Source organism: Papio anubis, chromosome 1 (genome assembly GCF_008728515.1).
Source record: "Papio anubis isolate 15944 chromosome 1, Panubis1.0, whole genome shotgun sequence".
NCBI lineage: Eukaryota > Metazoa > Chordata > Mammalia > Primates > Cercopithecidae > Papio > Papio anubis.
In genome coordinates this window covers 113,613,875-113,635,605 of record NC_044976.1, presented here as the reverse complement: position 1 = coordinate 113,635,605, position 21,731 = coordinate 113,613,875, and the positions used below count along the sequence as shown (strand labels likewise).

At 44.0% G+C, this 21,731-nt stretch overlaps 1 protein-coding gene across 2 annotated transcripts in view; it reads left to right on the top strand.

Annotated features, from left to right (window-relative positions):
• NGF (nerve growth factor) overlaps nucleotides 1-21,146 on the top strand; it is a 52,012-nt gene extending 30,866 nt beyond the window's left edge. The window contains exons 2-3 of one of the 2 annotated variants that reach the window (XM_017946100.3): nucleotides 13,309-13,432; nucleotides 20,257-21,146. In XM_017946100.3, the coding sequence (XP_017801589.1) occupies nucleotides 20,269-20,994 (726 nt within the window). In that variant the 5' untranslated portion in view covers nucleotides 13,309-13,432; nucleotides 20,257-20,268 and the 3' untranslated portion in view covers nucleotides 20,995-21,146. Of the gene's footprint in view, nucleotides 1-2,976; nucleotides 13,433-20,256 lie in introns of those variants that run through there. The other variant, XM_021922542.2, reaches the window with a different exon arrangement.
• The last annotated feature ends 585 nt before the right edge of the window (nucleotides 21,147-21,731 follow it).

Sequence of the window (21,731 nt, the reverse complement as noted above, 5' to 3'; positions counted from 1 at the left end):
CAGTGCCTATAGGTGTTGGGGTGATCTCATTCCATCTGTTCAGGATTCATCCATTCATGCCACCACATTCAACAAGCTCCAGGATGATGGGAAATGAGACAGCCATTTCTCCCTCTGTCCCTGACCTGGGCTTAGCCCCAGGATGGCTCCTAACTGGAATCAGCAGATCCAGCACCAGGGCCAGGGCCACCAATCATCAGTACCAACATTGTCAGATATCCCATAGTGCCCAGTGGTGACAGGACCAAACTGCATAATTAATGGCCATGTTGTGCTCTTCTGATGTGCCTGCCAAAATGTCACTGTTACCCTGTAGGTGACAGCCATTGTTCACTGATGAAGAGCCTTCCTCTAATTTGCACCATCATACTCACTATTCTTGAGAAGCTAAAAGAAGATGGTGGCTTTATCTCTTTTAAAGAGAGTTTCTAGGGGCAATGGGCTGGTGGGCTAGAGCAACTTCCAGAGTTTCACCCAGTGCTTGTAATGAAAACCACCAATTTGCTGTATACATAGCAACGTAATTCCTAATATTAAGCTATCGACTGAACTCACTATGGCAAATCAGAAGATGGTTCTTTCTCTTCTGGTTATGTTTTTTGTAGTGCGAGATTTTTATTATTCTAGAAAAAGGCCATTTCACCTGCTAACAATGAAAGCAAATGTCTTGCCTAAAACAAACAAACAAACAACATACCGCTGATGGTAACTCAGCCTCCTCTTTTTTTGCCTTATGATTTACTTCTGTTATATGAAGCACTCACTGCTGAGAGCATGAAGCCTGGACAATTGAATCCTGATTGAGCAACTCACATGAATTCTGGGAAATAAAGTCAACAATTCACAAATTGAATCCACTTCTGAATGTTCATCCACCAAGGACTCTTGACATTCGATCTCTTTGCATTTCTGCTCAATGTTTATTGCTTTCCACTCGTCCCTCAAACCAAAGTCTTTGCTTGGTAATTTCTTGTTTTAGAAAGTGACAAACAGACCAAGCAGAGAAAACACTGTATGTTTTGGACTAAAAATGAAATCATTAGGGTAAGTTTCTATTCTTGTCGACTGGAATTTTACTCTGGTTTTGATTAAGCTCAACAAAGATATTATATTTGATGCTTTCCTGTAAATGTATGAGATGGTTTGCTATTGCATGTCCATGAATGGAAATATTAACAGTCTCCACTTGGCTCCATCAGCCTCTGGCTTGGTCTTCACACCCAAAAAGCCAACCAAGAGAATCACATCCTCAGCCCAGAGTGAGTAGTTTCTGTCTTGCCTGCAGTTTTTCTTCACAGTCTCAGAATTAAGAGTAAGTCTTATCCAAAATACATAAAATTAAATGGAATAGCCACATTCTATTTCTATAAATTTCTCAGTAAGGAACAACTTCACATGTCTAAATATCTATCTTTCATTGCTACATTTCTATCAGATTAGTGGGTCCTTCCAAAATCTGTTCCTCGTTGGTTAGATTACTTCAGTGAGGAGAGAGTATGGGGTATGGGCTCCCTCAAGGGTATAAACAAAGAGAATGTCATGACAGATAAGTAGAGAAGCCAAGGTATTTTACAAACTCAAAAGTGTGTGCTAATTTTTTAAAAGCAATTAGGTATATTCAAGCATAGAAGATGCACAGAATCCCACCTATACATTATCCGTATCATGGAAGCGGAAATCGACACTCAGAACAAAACCCAGAGGACAGAACTCTTGCTCCCTTGAATTGATCAGTGTTGTGAACAGTGCAGAGTAGGATTAAAAAGGAGTGAACCACAGAGCAAGGGACCTGGGCTATTGTCCATCATGCCACCCACTCAACAGTGTGACCTTCTACTTCCCCACTGTATTACTGAGGTGAAGTTTCCTCATCTGTCAAATGAAGTTTGACAGAGTTTCCTTATCTGTCAAATACTAACCTCAAAAGATTTTTAATGAGTATTTTAAAAGGAAATAAATATATATAAAGTGCTTAGTATAGTGTCTGGTACATAATACATAATACATGTTATTGATTTTTAGTGGTATTAGTTGTATTCATTTCTAACCCACAGTTTATGCTAATGGAGTAATTAACATATTTTAACACATAATATTATATTACATTTAATTTCACATATAAAATATAGGTCATTCTATCCTTATTAATACTTCTAATACAGCCTAAGCTGTAGGCCAAAGAAGACTCTTGGGGATTTCTATCCTATCCCTGCCTTTTCTTCCTACAAACCCAAACTCAAACTCACAATTTTGGCATACTCACCCTAGTGACCCAGCAGTCACTAGGAGCTCCCCATTTAGTCTGAACCAGTGACTGAGGAAAAAAGAAGCTGTCTAGGCCTCCTCCTCAGACAGCTGTCCTGCCACTTCTCCTGCTGGGGTGGAAGGGACAGGAGACAGCCATGCTCAGGGCCTGGCCTTTAACTCCCAGAACGCCTCTCTTAGAAGTGGGAGTCGTTGCTGTCATGGAATTGGACTAGCCAGAGGAGTGTCTCCTTCCGAAGGCTGAGAGGAGAGGTCAGAGAGGGTGTTCCCTTCTTTTAGAGGCCTAAGCACAAAGTCCACTTGTCTTCAGATGTCAAGAAATGGAAAAACTCAACATGGTCTGCAAAAATTGTGTACCTACCTTTAATAGATTGCATCAGGCAAATGGAAGAGCCTTTCTCATTTTGGAGGACCAACATACATAATCCCTTACCTGCTTTTAAAAATATGGCCAGGCGCAGTGGCTCGTGTCTGTAACCCCAGCACTTTGGGAGGCTGAGGTGGGCAGATCACCTGAGGTTAGCAGTTCGAGACCAGCCTGGTCAACATGGTGAAACCTCATCTCCACTAAAAATACAAAAAAAGAAAAAGAAAAAATCAGCCAGGCGTGGTGGTGTACTCCTGTAATCCCAGCTACTTGGGAGGCTGAGGCAGGAGAATTGCTTGAACCCAGGAGGCGGAGGTTGCAGTGAACCGAGATCATGCCACTGCAGTCCAGCCTGGGTGACACAGCAAAACTACATCTTGAAGAAGTAAAAAATACTTGTGTGTGTATGTGCACATGTCTATATATAAATGTTCTTGTGACCATTACAGGTATTGCTCTTTTGAGATAATTCTAAGATTTATCAAGGTCTAAACTGAAAAATGTTATAACCAACATTATTGGAAATACAAAGCTGACAAAAGAAAAGAAAAATCTCAGGAGAAAGAAAGGAAAAAACAGCCCCAGAATGAGTGCTAGAAAATAGTATAATGAAATTTATGGAGAATCAGGAATATTGATTTCTAGATCTAACTCTATTCACCAGTCAGTTGGAGGTTATATGGACCTACACAATTCATTTAATTACTCTGGAAGAGACTAAATGACCTCAAGGCTCAGCTATCTTCTGCCTCTGGTGATTCTACTTATGGCCTATGAGGAGGTCTTGGAGAACACTGGTCAAACTTCCATGACTCCAAAGTTCTTCAGCCCTTTAGAGGTGATGGGGATGGTGACGATGGTAGTAATATTAATGGCAGTGTTGATGGTGGGGGTGGTAATCATGGCAAAATGTTGGAAGTGGTAGTGCTGGTGGTGGCGATAGGATGTTGGTGGTGAGGAAGTGTTGGGGAAGATGGTGGTGGTGATAATGATGGAGGAGGTGATAGTGGTGATGGTGATGGAGAAAGTAGTGGTGATGATGGTGTTGGAGGAGGTGATAGTAGTGATGGTAATGGAAGAAGTGGAGGCAGTGATGGTGGTAGGGGTGGTGGTGGTTGTTGAAGATAATGCTGCCATGCTTTGTGGATCTAAATTCTATACTTGACCTATCTAAATGCTGTGATAGATTTCAGAAGTGGGCAGAGAGGGAAAGCACTTAGGTCCTGGGACTTAATGAATACAGGTGCACAAAGAGCATTGGTACTGGTCTCTGCCCATAACCATCATATGTGCCTTTTGAAGTTATTCTTCTGTTTGGGACAATGCAGGCAAAACATACATGCTCAGGCAGATACACAGTGTTCTACTGGTTGTGAAATTTTCGGTGTTTGTTTGTTGAGGTTTTTTGTTTTATTTATTAAATTTTAATTTATTTTTGCTTTTTATTCCTCCAAAGTTTGAATCCTTATTTTGAGAATACAGGAATCAGGTCTGTGGAAAGAAGGAAAAGTTGAAATAGCCAAAAAGAAAGCAGGGCTGAAAGTGCTGGACACAGATGAGGGGACACAATACAGGGAGATGACAAAGGGGAAAAGCATCCTCACACGCATGAGACCAAACTGTGGTTTAGGCAGAGCTTAAAAGTAACCACCAGTGTGCAACCACACAGGATAGGTACCTGGCCCTGGGACAAAAGGTGAGAGCTGGAGCCAGTCCTGGTGGCTGCAGTGCAGAGGGAGCTGGGGCAGTCAGTCTAGCGCCCACCTTCCTGGGGACAAAAGGCGACACTCTCTAGACCAGACAAGGCAGAAAGAGTCCCTGGAGGGCCTTTGAGGTGCAGCTTCCTTTACAGACAGAGGCCTGGTGCCAGAAACTCGGCTGATTCACAAAGAAGTGAAATGCTAACAAATGGTTTTCATTATCATCATGCAGTCTCCACCCTCATTCTGTATGTGTACTGTGTTTTTTTCTTTCTTTTTTTCATCTTTTCATGGGTTGTAACTAAACAATGAGGTGATTGCCATCCCAGTGGATTGCACAACATAACCAGCGGCTGGGTTGGAGCATAGCCTTCTCCAAGGAAATTCTAGACAAGAAAAATGAACAAGCTGGAAGTAAGGAGGGTGTTTGTTTTGCACAACACCTGTGTACACTTTTAGGGCTCATAAAGAAGGTGGAACGAGGGTCTTAGATTCTTAGTTCCTCTGAGGCCCACCTGTCAGGCCACCAATGTGGCACTCTCCTTCTTAAATAAAACACTAAATAGCCAAAGTAAAAGGGAGGCTCGCCCAGTTATCCAAGAAGGTGAATTGGGACCACTTGTTATTTCCCAGTATAACATGAAATAATGATTTACTTGGGTTGAATAAACTGGCGCAGCTGTGGGAAGAGTCTTCAATTCCGTTCAATAAACATTCATTAAGTGCCTACACTGGGACAGCCCCACAGATAGAAATACACTTAAGACCTCAAGAAGTTAATCCAGCAGATGCCTAAACTTGTCCCAAATCCCTGGATAACCAAGTATAAATGTGATCATGAGGATATCTTCCATGTTGTATTCTCCTTGTGATTCACTTTTCCTGCAAGGCAGCAATTACTTAAGAAAAGATGCTATTAACTTTACAGTGCCTGGCAAGTTTTAGTGACAGCTAAACATCGCAGCGCTCCGATGAACACAGCCATAGCTGGAGCAGCTTCCTCCCTCTGACTGCGACATGGCTGAAGAAAATGGATCATTTCAAAAACAAATGTTTCAGTTTGTTACTCAGCATCTTTGTTGGCAAATGATTGCAGATAATCGCCCGGCAGCTGCAGGCTGAGCAGTCTACAATTGCTCGGTTCCACTGAGCATGTGCATGGCCAGCCATTCCAATCACAACTGGGACACAAAGTGGTGATTTCTTCCTGCCAGAGAGGGCCAGATGGGGGCATGGGATGAACAGGAGGCATCACTTTCTCTTCTGCACCCAGATCTGCCACTAACTAGCTGCCTGATTCTGGCCAAATGTCTTTAATGATATTAATAAGAGTAGCTGATATTTATGTAGCACCAACTAGGTGTCAGGCACTGGGCTAAATGCTTATTCAATTTAACCCTCTCAATAACCCAATATGGAGGGTATAATTGTTCTGATTTTTGAGAGAAGATGTTGAGGGGCAGAGAGGTTAAGTCTCTTGCTGAAGATTGAGAAGTGTGGTGATTGAGAAGGAAAACTGTCTGCTCTCATCTCTGGAATTTCTAATTACCCACAATGTTCAGGGTCTCTAGAGACAGATGCTCTCTGTGGGTCTCTCGTTAGCTCCGGAGTAAATTTCCCCAATGCAGAGTTTTTATTTTGTTCATGTTGTCATTATCAAATAAATCTTAAAAGAAGAAGCACTAGAAGACTGGGAATATTCTGAAATATAATTATATGAGAAGCAAGTGACTTTAGAAAGGACAGCAGGTTTTCATCTCTCCTGACCTTTCCTCCCGAGATAATGAAAGAGCTAGATGAAACTCCTTAACCTAAGCTCAAAAATCCCTGTCAAATAGCCCTTCATTAGAGGTAACCACCCTGATGGTATTCCAGCATTCCCCATAAGTCATATGTGTTACTGTATAATAGGAGCCCATATGGGACTAAGATAGTTAAAGCCATGCACAGGAAGTAGCTAAAGCCCCCTGACAAACACACACATGGAAGTAAATTCTTCATTTCCAGCTCTTATCTTCGCCTCAGGTTACCTAGGATTTGCATGTACTGCATGCCTGGGCAAAGCTGGGCTGAGTTATCTCTTTCATGCCTTGAGTCAGATTTTCTGGATGTGAAGTCAGCAGACAAGCCAGGAAATGTCAGTGCAGAAGAGCAAGGGAGCTCAAGACACGATGGCAGCTGTCACTCCAGAGTGGTGTGGAGTGGGACGGTATCTGATGTGTCCTCGGACTCAGTTTCCCTTGGGATGTGTTTGGTGCTGACTGCTTGTGATCCATGTTTTCTTGGATGCAGGTTGGTTGAGGTGCAGCGATTTTTGCAGTGAAACTGAAGTCCAGCTGCTCAAACAGAAATGGCCTCATCTAATGGACACTTTAATGAGTAAGGGTGGCATTTTACTTGAATCCTTACATTCAAGTGCCATGACTCATCCCTTATCCCTCCTTAATTGAAGGACGGACTGCCTGCCTTTTTTAAAGCACCGGAATCCCATGTGTCAGTTAAGCCAGTATAGTTCCTGGTCTTTTTCAGGGCTATGAATCTTTACCTTGTCTTAATTTCTGAAGTTACATCTGAATCTCATTATAGACTTCTGTGTTGTAACATTTCTTGACCTATTGCTTAGAAAACATACCACACACTGAGAGGAAAAGGCTAGCTCAAGAAGAGCCGAGGACATTTAATCCTATAAAGCAAGTAGAATAAAGGGCTTGGATCTGAGTTAACATTCACTGGCACCGTTTTGCTTTCCTTCGTGTGTTCAATCCTAGGTGGTCATTCAAGGTCTGCAGTAGCCTGGAGACTCCATAGGTGCTGTTATGATTATATGCGAACCTTGACTGCAACCAACCTGAGAGTCGTTGCTCCCAGTACCACTGTCTGCTATTAGTCCCAAGTATGGGAACAACGGACCAGGGAAAGGACAAAAGCATCACTGAAATGAAGTTTTTTGTGTGTGGTTTAAGGATTAGCCAGTTGGAACAAAGGAGATGTTTTCTTAGGATCTCAGAAAAGTTTGAAAAATTATTGGATTGTTTTTGGCACTCAAATATAGATTATAGATATATTACTAGTATTACTAAGCTGATGGGCTATACTACAAGGACTATTATTTAGCCATACATTCTTGCAAAAATATTCTGCCCTCAACTCTGTAACGGAAGGCTGCTGTGTGTTTAGATGTCTTATCTTCTACCACAATAATGTTGTTGTAATTACCCACACTTCAAAAACCTCCCTGGGGTGTGGGATGTTACACAGCTCATGAATTCCTCCAGTCAGGTAAACATGCGGATTGTGTTTCGCCACACACAATAGAAGGCCACTCTCATTCATAGCAAGTGCCCTTTGATTCTGAAGCTGAGGTCAGCCAACCACAACTTCTTCCTACCTACAGCTGTCTCACTCTCCGGGGAAGTGCTAGAAAGGGTTTTGTAATTTACCCACAAATTTCCCAAAGAGCCATAGGACCATTTTTCTTTCAGGAAAATGTGCCAGGGCACTTTAGAATTGTCAGCATTGAAACTTTTCATCAAAAAGAACAGCAATTTCACCGAACCTTAATGTCTTCCTAAGTCCTTGGTATTAATTTCCTATTGGATGTGCCAAAACCACTGGATAGTTAAAACACATCAAATCATCTTAAAATGGCCAAAGTTAATTTTTCCCTCAAAAAAGAGCTCCTTCTCAGCAAACCTCATATTATATTTCATACTAGAAAAGATTTCAAATTCCTTTTCCCATTGTGGACAGACTCAGGGTAAGGACTAACAGAGGGAGGGGAGAATTGAGGGGAATGGCTACAGCCAGGAAGATCACAGCAGTCACATCAACAATTATTCTTATTTCCTCAACAACATGTCCTTAATGTAAGACATTCCTAGTGAGTTTCCCTACGCACAGAGCTCTCCTTGGTGGAAACTAGCAGCAAGGGGGCTGAAGCTGCCCTGGCATCTTTGATGCAGTGATCAATTTGGCTATTACCAAATAGTGGGTTGGACTATTATTAAGTCCAAGGACCATGTGCTAAAATTTTGAATACCAAAGATTTGGGGACACCTGGCCAAAAAGACCTCTGGGACCACTCCTCCCATGTGCTCCAAAGCAATGGCTAGTCCCAAGAGCAGCTTGCACTACATTAAAGATGTCAGGGCGACTGCAGCCCCCTTTCTCCTAGTTTCTGCCCAGGAGAGCTCGGTGAGTAGGGATACTCACTAGGAATGTCTTAGATGAAGGACATGTTGTTGAGGGTATAAGAATGATTGTTGGTGCGATTGCTATAGGCTGTAACTATTCCCCTTAATCCTCCCCTCTCTCTGTTAGTCCTTACTTGGAGTCTGTCCACAATGGGAAAAGGAATCTGAAATCTTTTCTAGTATGGAATACAACCATGAAGTTTGCTGACTGAGAGCTCTTTTGGGGGAAAAAAATCAACTTTGGCCATTTTGACATGATTTGATGTGCTTGGTAATGGCCTTAATAATGGTCAATAATAGGCATCACTAGAGAAGATTTTAAGTGGCATGAAAGGAGTAAAACAAATAAAAAAGCTTCCAATTCACAAATGTCAGTTACATCTAGACAATTGGGCATCGGTCAGGCAGGAGAGACGGGGACAACATTCCCCGGAGAGTTTGTCAACTATATTCTCAGACCTTCTTGTGGCTTATAATGTGACCACACCTGAACTTTATGTTTTCTGAGATATATTAATTTCTTGATAATGTCTCACAATTACTAGCTTATCAAAGACAATTCCAAACTTCCCATTCATCCTATGCAGCAGGGGTTCCCAGCCCTGGCTTTATATTGGGATCACTTAGGGAGCTTTACAAATTCCCGAGGCCCAGGCAGCACTCCAGGTCAATGAAACCAGAATCTCTGAAGGTGAGACACAGGCAGCAGGAGTGCAAAAAGCTGCCCAGGAGATTCCAAACTACAGACAAAGTTGAGAACCACTGCTATAGAGGATTCAGGGACAGTAGAAACGGGGAGCCAGTGAGATAGATAGAATGTCCCACAAAATCTGAGTGTGGAAGGATTAAGGGGATGGAGATTGACAGAGTTAACGGGTTTCAATAGCTGCGGCTAAGGCCCATTAGTCCCTGACAAACGATCAGCAGAGGCACAGTTTCCTTAAACTATATATTGATTGGATTTTGGACAGTTTGCCATTAATCTAAGTTTCATGACTGAAATTGACCAAAATATTATCGATTAACCTCAGGGGTCTTAAGAAGAGCCCTCTCTCCCCTAGCTCTACCAGGCTCAGGGTTGGTTGGACATTGGGTTCTGAGATAAGTCCTAGGAGTATGGTCCAGAAGAGGGAAGAAGCCCACAACATACCTTTGACTGTTATATGGAAAGTTACATTCAAGCGGGTGGTCTACAGAGTGGACTGGCTCTGGGTTGGTGCTTCATCTTTGCACTGGATCCTTTACCCCATGAGGAGGAACAAGGTGGAAGCCCTAAAGCAATGGTTCTTAAACTTATGTGACTATCAGAATCACCTGCAGGGTTGGTTAAACCACAGATTTCTGTGTTTCATTCCCAGAGTTTCTGATTCAGTAGGTTTGTGGTAAAACCCAAGAATTCGCATTTCTAACGTGTTCTAAGATATTACTACAATACTACTATGGAACCACACTTTGAGAACCACTGCTTCAAAGCATAAAACCCAGGACAGGACAAGCTCTAGAAGAGGTACACCAGACTTTATTAGGATTCCTTTGTGCCCTGTAAGAAGGAACAGAATATGATCCTGAAATGAGCTGAGATTTATTTCCATGCATTTATCAAAAGTGTGAGAGCTGATTTCTGTTTAAGTGATTACTCTATGAAAACAGACAGGGTTTTAAAAATAGATATGTATTTGGGTTGTTTGTCCCAATGCCTTGCATTAGAAATTTGTAATATTTAAATTGGATTTAATTTTAGAGCCTCAACCTTCATTAGCATGAGACTAAAAACAATGACAACAATATCTACAAAAATCTTTTAGAGTTTCATTATTGTGGACAGAGAATTTCTCTCTGCAGTAATAAACTGCTTATATCAACACAGAATAAGACAAGGCCAAAGGCATAGGAAATGCTGGACACAATTTCAAATATAGCAATCAGATATCCAGATGAGATTGGCAGGAGACCCTGACCCTGGCATGCACCAAGGTGACTTGGTCCAGAAATTGCAGATACAGGGCCAGGGAATCTATTGTGGTTGGCTTACAGTAGACACCCTAAGAATGCAGATCTTCCTAGGAATTGTGGAATTTTTTATTTAAACCAAATGTCCCTCTTCTTCTAGTCATCCAGATTGGAGGCCATCCTAGCTTGTAGTAGAATATCCAGAATATTTCCAGAGAAAGTCACTATTCCTTCTCTGGTTGCTCTACTGATTAAAAGCGGAGGCTTTTTGTGTCCTATAGGAAGAATTTCAGTAGGCAGGCCCCAGAAGGGTACTACAAGTCTCTTAGCACCTTCTGATGTGTAAGGCCCATTCTATACTCCTCTCCTCTCCCCTACTCTTGCAATGCCATGGTGGACCTCCGCCCAGTTCTTGAACTCTGGGACCTTTCCTTCCCTTCTTCCCTAATGAGCTCTTATTCATCCTTAAGAACCCTGCTCAGATGTTATCTCCTCTATGAATATGTCTCTAACCAGTCTGGCCAGATAAAACCAATTTCTCCTTCCACTGTGTTTCCATATCATGTCACATATACATCATACTTACCGCACTGTACTTTAAATGTTTGTTTATATGCGTGCCTTTTCCTATCTCTAGATTACTTGCTCTAGGAAGTTAAGTATTATGTCTTATTCTTCTTTGCATCCCTAGCACCTGACACCTAACACAGTGGCCAGCACAGGACCTGCAAGTTTAAGTGTTTAATCAATGAAATAAATGAATCCCAATTTTGGGGTGAGAGAAAGCACTACTTAAGCATCTAGTAGCAATGCAGCCTGGAAAACATTCAAAGTCATGGAATCTCAGATGATCACAGCCAAAGGGGACCTTAGCTCTCATCTGTGCCAGCTTCTCATCCTATAGAGGAGAAAGCTCAGAGATGAACTGAATCTCCTTCTATAGAGGAGAAAGCTCAGAGTGAACTGAATCAGAATGCAGGTGTATGGGTTCCAGCCTGCAACCTTTCAGGTTTAGCCAAACACCCAGATGAAGGGTTTATGGACTAGATGAAACCGTCTTCCCATGACTAATGGGACCAGATAATGTCCACCTCTTACCCTGGGGACATGCCATTCTGCCTCTCCCATGCTAGGTCCAACTCTGGGAGAGCATGAAAATGTTCTTCGTCACAGAATGTAACCTTTTAAAGAGTGTCTGAGTACGCATTTTCATCACTAGCCTTCAACCCCAATTGAGTATTGAAAGATTTTTCTGGTTCTTTCTGGGACAAGAAGACTATTTTGAGCAGGATGGGAAAGGAAGAAGAATGGAGACATCCCAGGGCTTAATTTCATGATTTCTAGTGGCTTGAAGACCACTTCAGAGGCCCTTGCTACCTCCCCTGTTCTCCAGCTCCTCTTCGTGGTTGGAGTTTGGGGAGCCATGGTGGCTTCTCTGACATTTGCTTTCATAGCACAAGCTGAGACGGAGTTGGATGAAGATATGTGGTAGGGATCCACACTGGACAAAGATACCACAGGGAGGGGAATTTTTTGGAGTTGAAAAGAGAATATGGACAGCAAGGTTAAGATGTCATTCTAGAACTTTATTGGGAGGGCTTCTCCACCCTACAACAAATTCTGTCATAGACATTCATTCATTTACCCATAAATATCACCCTCCTGTTCAAAGCCCTCCACTCCCTTCCTAATGTCCTGAGGATAAAACCATAACTCCGTGCTGTGTCTCTGTAGACCTGGCTCTTTCTGGCTCTCCAGCTCATTTTCTAGGTCTCATTCCTTCATGCTCAGAACCTTTGTCTTGTTTCTATCTCAGGGCCTTTGCACTTGTTCCTGCTGCCTGGAATGTTCTCTCCCTCATTCCTTCTCGTCCTCCAGGTCTCAGCCTGAAGGCCGTCTCCTCAGAGGACTCCTCGCTGAAGGTCCCGTCTACAGTGGCCCCTCGATACCTCCTGCAGTTTCCCTCTATCATCAGACCCTGTAATTGCCTTCATGGCATATAACGAATCTGGAGATATCTTGCTTATTTACACAAGACTGTAAGCCCCCTGAGAGCAGAGGCCTTGTTTGTCTTATTTACTGCTGCTCGACACCAAAAACAGTGCTTGGCACAGAGTCGGTGCCCAGAAAATATTGTGAATGAATGAAGTGCCTACATAGATTAGGTAATAGAGGTGAGAGGAGAATAGAAAGCTTACATTGTTTCTAGAAACTACAGCCTAAAATTGATTTTTTAAAATTGTATCAGCTCCATAGCTTCCAATTCTAAAACCTGCTTTTCATGTGGTACTCTGAGATTCCTGTCTTCTTCTGTGAGAGCTCCATGCTCTCTCTCAAATGGTCAGTCTGTCTTATTCGTCACCATTACTCATCTGCATTTTTATCAAAGCACCAACTTGCCCTGGATTGTCAGAGATTTTGCATCTGTATAATGTATTTTAGGCTGGTTCAGAGTTGGATCTACTACGTCTGCACGTGTCAGGTACTGAACAATTTCCATTTTGATTCCAGATTAGGGATCTGCTGGGGCAAGACTGTGGCATGTGTCTAGAAACACCTGCACTAGGTGCAAGATCAGCCATGGATGGTGTCCAGGCTGAAACGAAAAGGTATGGCGCAAAAGTGAGAGGCAAGTGCCACTACAGGACCATGAGAGGCCAGGCCCCGGTAAATTTTGGTAGCCAAATTCTAGCTCCTTCCTGGGCCTTGATGCTGGTAAAATCCCAGAACTCAAGGAAATGGAATTTGTCCTATTGGCACATGCCTCCCCACTGTGTAGGGCACAGGGAATGTGGTGAGGTACCAGTCTAATGCCAGCTCTCCCCCTCCACAGAGTTTTGGTCAGTGGTCGTGCAGTCCAAGGGGCTGGATGGCATGCTGGACCCAAGCTCAGCTCAGCGTCCGGACCCAATAACAGTTTTACCAAGGGAGCAGCTTTCTATCCTGGCCACACTGAGGTAAGTGCCTAAGGGGCCTTGGCCTTGCCAAGGTCCTGCCTCTGCAGCTGCCAGAAGCATGGGTCCCAAGTGACAGAACCTGAGAGGGCAAGTCAGATTGAACTGCTGAGCAGCAAGGGCCTGGAGAAGCTCTCAGTGATGCAGCAAATGCAGCCTGCCTAGCCCAGGAGAGGAAATCTTTTGTGCCCTCAGGTTGGCCCCATGGCCCCTAGGGACATATCAGGAGTCTGAGCTGCATCAAGGGTCTAGAGTCACCAAACACAGGACCTCGAATAGCCAGTGTCAATCAGACCCTCCACACAACTCTCTGGTCCGACTGAGCAGGGAGCGTGTGAAATGGAAGGTTCACAGCCACTTTTTGTGCCCTTGGCTAGTGGAGTGGAGGGGTGTGGAAGAGTTCCAGATCTGTACACAGGAGGTCTGGCTCTGAGTTCCATTTCTGTTTGGCGTGTACCTGTGATGCAATTACTTAATCTTACTACATCTCTGGCTTCTCATTGTTAAAATAGGAATGATATGGCCAACCTCCCAGGTTTGTGTAATGGTTAATTAGAAAATTATACCCAATAAATAATAATTATTACTATCTCAGCTCATTCATGTCAAGGTATGTCTCTAAGAATTCAGATCAGTTGATTTGGTTCCCATTCATGTATCCAGCACACCTGCCCTCCAAGAACCCAATGACCCCACAGGTGCCGGTACCTGCTAGTGCTTTCTGGTTGCATATTTCTATCATGGGCATTTTAAGAGCTTTTGGATAAAGTCTATATGGTGCCCAGAAATCCAACAAAGCAGATATGAAACAATTCAATATCTAAATATTCCCTAATATCTGCATTTGTGGCATCAGGAAGGTAAAACTTAAAATCTGTTGAATGGAATTTTCATTTCGATGTTGGGGGATGAGTAAACTCACCCCAGCACCTATCAGTTACAGTGTGCATACGGCTTCAGGCCTCTCTCCTCTAAAAGATAGCAAGGCTGAGCTCAAGTCAGGTGTCCACAGACTGGCTCTGCCACTCACTGGCTGCAAAAGCCCAAGTCACTTAGCCTCTCCAAGGCTCATTTTCGTCTTCTACAAAGTTAAAGAATTAGGCTAGACTTGTGGCTCTCAAAATGTGGTCCCCAGACCAACTGCATCAGCATCATCTGGAAACTTATTAGAAATGTAGATTCTTGGTGTCCTCCTACCAGAGCTACAGAATCGAGCGTTCTGGAGATGGGGCACAGCAGTCTGTAGTGTAACAAACTCTCCAGGTGATTCTGATGCCCTGAAGTTTGAGAGCCTCTGGACTTGAATCTCTGATGTACCTTCCAAGCCATGCCTCCTCCCAATAAATCCTGTCTGGGAGATACTAACGGAGGCTCTGGATTTTACTCTGTCGATGCCTCTCTCTGTTCAGCCCAGCCCAGGACACCTCTGAAGTACCTTGCTGGGGAAATGAGAAGTCACAGAATTCCTCTCACTCCGACCCCCAAGGGCATTCGAGCCTTTACAACTGAAGACAGCAGCCAGTTAACATTTAGAGTGAAGGTCAAGCGTAAAACAAGAAACGACCCTTGACCCACTCTCAGAATGTGGCGAATGAGATGGAGGAGGAGGAGGCTGGATTTCCTTGGCCACAAGAATTTCATCTCTCGCCAACTGTTAGTGACCCGGGTTCACGTATACCATCTCTAGCCCAAGAATCGCTGGCAGCTCTTGGCATGGCTCTCTCCAAGGCAGGAATTCTCTCACTCCCTTCTACAACACATCTCCCCAGGCACGGTTGCCAAGCCTCCCAGTGCTGTCAGCCCTCCTAACCACAAATATTTGGGCCAGTTGCTTAGCTCTGTCCAGCAGCTCCATCACCTATTCAGGTGAGGCCAGAATCTTTGAAGATCATTCACCTAGTGCAAGAAATGTATCCTATTACTGGAGTGTGTGAACCACTGGAAATCCACAGAATGTACCGCTGGTTCAGAAGAGGGCAAGACAGGGGGGCACCCCATCAGTGGCTGGTTGTAAAGGCATCCCGATGGGCCACCCCACTCTTAGTCATGGATCTTCCATTCTAGGTAGGAGGAAGACAATTAAAGAGCATTCTCACATTAAATAGAACATGTTCGTTCATGTGAGCCCCTAATTGCATCCTCCCCATCTGATCATTCAGCTTGCAGAGTTCTGCTTAGTAAAGCCACACAGAAGGCTGTCATCTGTTCAGGAGAAAGGCTTCAAAGGGTGTTTTAAAAAAATAAATAAATAAAACTTCTCCTCTGGTTCACATCAAAAATAAAAAGAATGTTCTTTTCTAAACGGTGCATTATATCACTAGAATAGAGAATGCACTCAATTTTTCTTTTATCTACTGATCATTTTTTAAAAGAGAGTTTTTGTTTAAAAACTTAAAAGTTTATAGGAACACACTCTCATGAGTGAATTAAATATATATATTTTTAAAACTTTAAACCTAAAATCTAAATGAGAGATATATTTGAGACATATTCAAGTCTTAATGAAACAATCTGCCTGTGATACAAATCTCCATTGTGATTAAATGTGATACCATTTGGTATCTTGACTGTGAGTGGAAAGGTAGTGTTAGAGTTTAGGAACTTTGTGAAGTCAGTTCAGTCAAACCAGCAGATGCAAGGCAGAGTAGAAAACTTCGTAAGTGCCTAAAATGAAAGAATATACTAGTTGGAAGATACCTTAAACATCATCACACAGATGGAGAATTAAGGAACACTGGAGGCAGGAGACTTGTCTAGGTACTCACAGGTTCTTAGAGGTGGAGTTACCTGGGAGTTCTAGGTCACCTGGAGGCAACAAAGATGAGTAGGACACTTTGCTGCCTACAGGGAGTTTGTCCTCTAGAAGGGAGGATAAGAGAATACAACTGCCCTAAGAGAATATAAAGGGAAGGCTTTAAGAGATAGAGAAGGAGCCAGGCGTGGTGGCTCACGCCAGTAATCCCGACCCTTTGGGAGGCCGAGGGAGGCAGATCACGAGGTCAGAGATCAAGACCATCCTGGCCAACATGGTGAAACCCCACCTCTACAAAAAAATACAAAAATTAGCCAGGTGTGGTGGCGTGTGCCTGTAGTCCCAGCTACTCAGGAGGCTGAGGCAGGAGACTTGTTTGAACCTGGGAGGCGGAGGCTGCAGCTAGCCGAGATCGAACCAGTGCACTTCAGCCTGGGCAACAGAGTGAGACTCCACCTCAAAAACAAAACAAAACAAAACAAAAAAGAGACAGAGAGAGAGAGAGATAGAGAAGGTAGTTTGTCTTGGAATTAGAAAAAGCTCCCCAGGGGAGGCAGCATTGAAGTTGTTGAAGGACAACAGGAGGATTCCACCAGCAGAGGTGGAGAGCAGAAAAGGCCCTGGGAGGGTAGGGGAGCATACCTGGAAGGGAAGAGTCTGAAAAAGGGCAGTGGTGGGGAAGCCCAAGCAGGAACTGCCCCCAGGAGTTTTGTGCGCCCGGAATGCAAACTATGTGAGGGGAGTAGAAGGAGGCAGAATCCCATTGCCAGGCAGAGCGGTCCCTACTGACTTATAGACAAGGGACTTGGCACCAGTTCCTTTGAGCAGGGTGATATGAATCAGAGCAGATTTTAAGAAGCTAAATGGGGCAGCCAGGGATAGAAGGCATTGGAAGAAGAGAGATGAGGGTACAGGACGTCAGGTGGGAAACTGTTCCCATGACCTGAACTAGGGGCCCAGAGATGAGAATGGAAGGGAAAATACAGTTTCGAGAGAATGCTACCAAAACAAAACCAAAAAGGCTGGATGGAGGTCAGGGATGAAAAAGCAGAGGGATAAGCAGAGGTATAGAGCTAATGGATGAATGAATGATGGTTCCAGTAACAGAAAAAGGAAACTGTGAAGAAGCATGTTTAGGGAGATGAGGAGAGAGGATCAAAAGAGATGGTAGCTGTGAAACTAATAATCAAATGATCCAAAATGGGTCTGTTGCTGTTGTATGCAGAGAAGGAAGATGGGGAGAAGATGGTCCTAATTAGGATTATGAGTATGGAGATTTTCGTTTTAGATGTCTTGCATTTACAATGCCAGTATCTATGGAGAATTGCCTTCAAGAAGCTGGAAGGCAGAACTAGCTTCAAAAGACTAGTTGATTAGAGATCCAGGTATGGGAGTCGATTGCACAGAAATTTCAATGGGCTCCTTAGAAGAGGATGAGCCCACCAAAGGGGAGACCATGAATGAAGTGGGAACTTCGGGTAATGGGGAATAGGGAGAAGTATGTCCCTTATGTCCATCAAAACCTTTTTATTTAGTTATTTTCATTTTCCCCTCAAAATTCTAACAAGTGTTACTGATTTGGATATAAGGGGATGAATTTCAGTTTTCTTTCTTCTCCTTTAATCTATCTAATAAGAGATATTATGTACTGAGAAGAACAAAGAAATGAAACATGAAAAGGAGCAAAAGTAAAGGGTTTAGATTTGCTGCCAACTGAATATTCAGTCCTCTAAGAGTTGTCCAGACATTTATCTGCAAGACCATTAGCCAACAGATCTGGTAATGGTCAAAACCCCAGATATGCCATTGCCTGCTTTGCATGGTCAGCTGGAGAATTGGAGCAAACAGAAGCATTCTTCAAAGAAACCAAAGAGAAAAGAATTTGGTGATTTCCTTCTTGGTATCTCACCAAAGAGCTGTCTATTTCCAGCTGAATAAAAGCACAGTATGGAGGAGAAGAATGCGTTGCCTTAAAACAGATTAAAAAAGCAGTGTGTAGCCATATGCACAAAGGCCAAAAGAAACCACGCACTGTGATGGAAAGAAGGCAGATGGTGAGCTTCTCTTGCCACTCCCATTCATTCTTTCATTCATTCTCCTTAATTTTTGAGTACCTACTACATGCCAGACACGGCAACTGGCCCTGGAAATATTGAAGTGCAAAATGTGCAGCTTCCAAAGCACTCTCAGGGAGACAGACAAGTCAATGATTACCCACAACCCTAGGAGAGGTGATAGGGTTATGCACAAACTGTTGTGGAATACAAGGGATGGAGTGCCCAGATACACAAGTGGATGAGACACAGCTCCACCCTCCAGTACCTCACAGTCACGGTGAGACAATAAAAATGGCTTTGAAGGAGGTCTGAGAGAGGTAAACCCAGCAGTAGAAAACACAAAAGACAAAGTCCTTGACACAAGCAGACGGAAATAACTCATAATTTACACAAATTTTGTGAGAACCTACTTCATCCTAACAATGACTCTGGGAAATAGTGTTTCTTGCCCACCTCCGATCAATGAGAACACTAAGGCTCTGGGAAATTAAATGGGTTTCTTCTGCTAACAAGTAGTGGAGTAGGAATCCAAACAAGGTTTTCTAACCCCCAGACCCAATGCAGAATTCTTGTCATTGCACTGATTTAGTAGAAGAGAACACACCACACACACACACATACATGCACACACACATATGCACATACAATTATGCTATTCTGAAGTGCAGAATGGAAAGATATCATTTTTGGTTAGAGTGGTCTGAAAAGGCTTCGAGGACTAGGTGGTATCTGTGTGGAAAGGAAGTAGAATGATCCATGAGAGTGGGAAGGAGAGATGGGAGAAAGGATAGAATTGGAAGTTTGCAGAACACTCTTACAGGAGATATTTCTAATCCAACCAAGAAGATCTGTGGAAGCTTTACAGAGGAGCTGATGTTTGCTACACATCTACAAGTATGCACAGGAGAGCCACAGAGGCCAGTGAGAGGCCCTCTAGGAGAACTAATTCTACAACTACTTGACCAAGTGGGGGGATTATTTGTGGGGTAACTGCAGTGCAGTATAGAGTCCTCTTGGGGACAGATAGATCCATACCATTTGATCTATAGTCACATAAGAACAAATAATAAAAAGAAAAGACATGTTTAAGAGTGAAAGAGAAAGGCAGGGAGAAAAGAAGGAAGGGTGGATGGAAGGACAGACTGGCTTAGTAAGGGGTCAACTTTGGATTCTATTTCTGGTTCAGTTTTCATTTATGACTTCAATGCTTTAGTGTTAGTTCATTTTCTGTGAATCAGTTTCCTTATATGTGAAATAAATATGATAAATCCTAATCGAACTCACAGACTCATGAGAAGATAGAAGTGACAACATTTTAAAAACATTACACAAAGAGGAACTATTATGTGGTCCACAGTTATATATGTGGGGTAGTGTCTGAAGAGGTGCCTGGACTAAGTTGGTCCCAGAGCCACAAGGTTTTTGCCAAACATGATGCTTTGTGAATTCATAACAAGGGCTCCGAGTCACCAGATCTTAGAGCTGAGCCAGTGCACTGTCTGAAAGGGGGTACCCAGTGCTGAGGCTTCAAGACATGTCCCCAGCAGATCTCCCCAGTGCCTTCCCAGAGGATTCAGAACTGCTGAGCAGGACAGCACCATCACATAAAGGCACAAGTGCCAGGGAGAGGTGTCAAACTCTCCCCACCGGCCTCCCTGGTACACACATGGACACTTACCACCTCCCTCAGCCTCCTTAAGCGTCAGAGAACTCAAAGGATTCTGTTTGATATTTCCAAGCTCATACTGAACTACTGGGCAAAATTCCAGGGGCTCTGTCCCTTCCTGGAGAAGCCTGGATGGGGAGACCACACATCCATACTGCCTGAGTCAGCCTGGCTTATGCCTGTTGTCCCGGTGTAACCATTGCTAGCACACCCTTTCCCTCTCAGAAATGCCCCAGTTTGAATGAAATCTCTTTGTGATCCCCGTGGGAGGTCAACTCCGAGGGACCCAGAAACTGCCTTTTGACTGCATTTAGTACTCCATGGAGTCACCCTCATTTCTTTTTCATTCCAGGTGCATAGCGTAATGTCCATGTTGTTCTACACTCTGATCACAGCTTTTCTGATCGGCATACAGGCAGAACCACACTCAGAGAGCAATGTCCCTGCAGGACACACCATCCCCCAAGCCCACTGGACTAAACTTCAGCATTCCCTTGACACGGCCCTTCGCAGAGTCCGCAGCACCCCGGCAGTGGCGATAGCTGCACGAGTGGCAGGGCAGACCCGCAACATTACTGTGGACCCCAGGCTGTTTAAAAAGCGGCGACTCCGTTCACCCCGTGTGCTGTTTAGCACTCAGCCCCCACCTGAAGCTGCAGACACTCAGGATCTGGACTTTGAGGTCGGTGGTGCTGCCCCCTTCAACAGGACTCACAGGAGCAAGCGGTCATCGTCCCACCCTATCTTCCACAGGGGCGAGTTCTCGGTGTGTGACAGTGTCAGCGTGTGGGTTGGGGATAAGACCACCGCCACAGACATCAAGGGCAAGGAGGTGATGGTGTTGGGAGAGGTGAACATTAACAACAGTGTATTCAAACAGTACTTTTTTGAGACCAAGTGCCGGGACCCAAATCCCGTTGACAGCGGGTGCCGGGGCATTGACTCAAAGCATTGGAACTCATATTGTACCACGACTCACACCTTTGTCAAGGCGCTGACCATGGATGGCAAGCAGGCTGCCTGGCGATTTATCCGGATCGACACGGCCTGTGTGTGTGTGCTCAGCAGGAAGGCTGTGAGAAGAGCCTGACCTGCCGACACACTCCCTCCCCTGCCCCTTCCACACTCTCCTGGGCCCCTCCCTACCTCAACCTGTAAATTATTTTAAATTATAAGGACTGCATGGTAATTTATAGTTTATACAGTTTTAAAGAATCATTATTTATTAAATTTTTGGAAGCATCCTGTGTGCTGACACTGGTTATTTTTCTCAGTAAAATCATCTGCAAGTCTCAGGAAGATGCAGGGGGAATTGTCCGAATTGTCCAAAGTACTCCCTGGCTCCTTCTAAGGCCCACCTGTAACCCTTACCCCACCCCTAGCCAGTGCTGCAACTTCAGGAAAGGCTAACTGGTTTCAGATATTAGAATAAGTCAGGCATGATTAGCAAAGGAAGCCTGCTGGATTGCAATTTTGTTCTACATTCCAGAGCCAAAGCTACCTAATCATTGGATTACCTGCCCACCGCCTGGAAGCATGGGCTCTGGTCTCCTCCCTTGGGGAAGTTAGTGGAGCCTCATCAGGAGGCAGATCACCACTGGGCACGGGGCTGCCCTGGCCTCAGAGGCACAGTCTCAGTTCTGGGGGCACTCGATAGATAGGACGAGGCTTGCACCAAAGATCTGTGCGCTGCTCATTTGTAGGGGAAGATGTGCTGTCTGGAAGAGTTGTAACAGAGTAATCTCATGAGGCCTGTCAAAGTAGATCTGGTTTCATGTTCAGCTGGCCTTAGTACTCATGGCCACTCCTCGGTTTATCCCTCAGCAG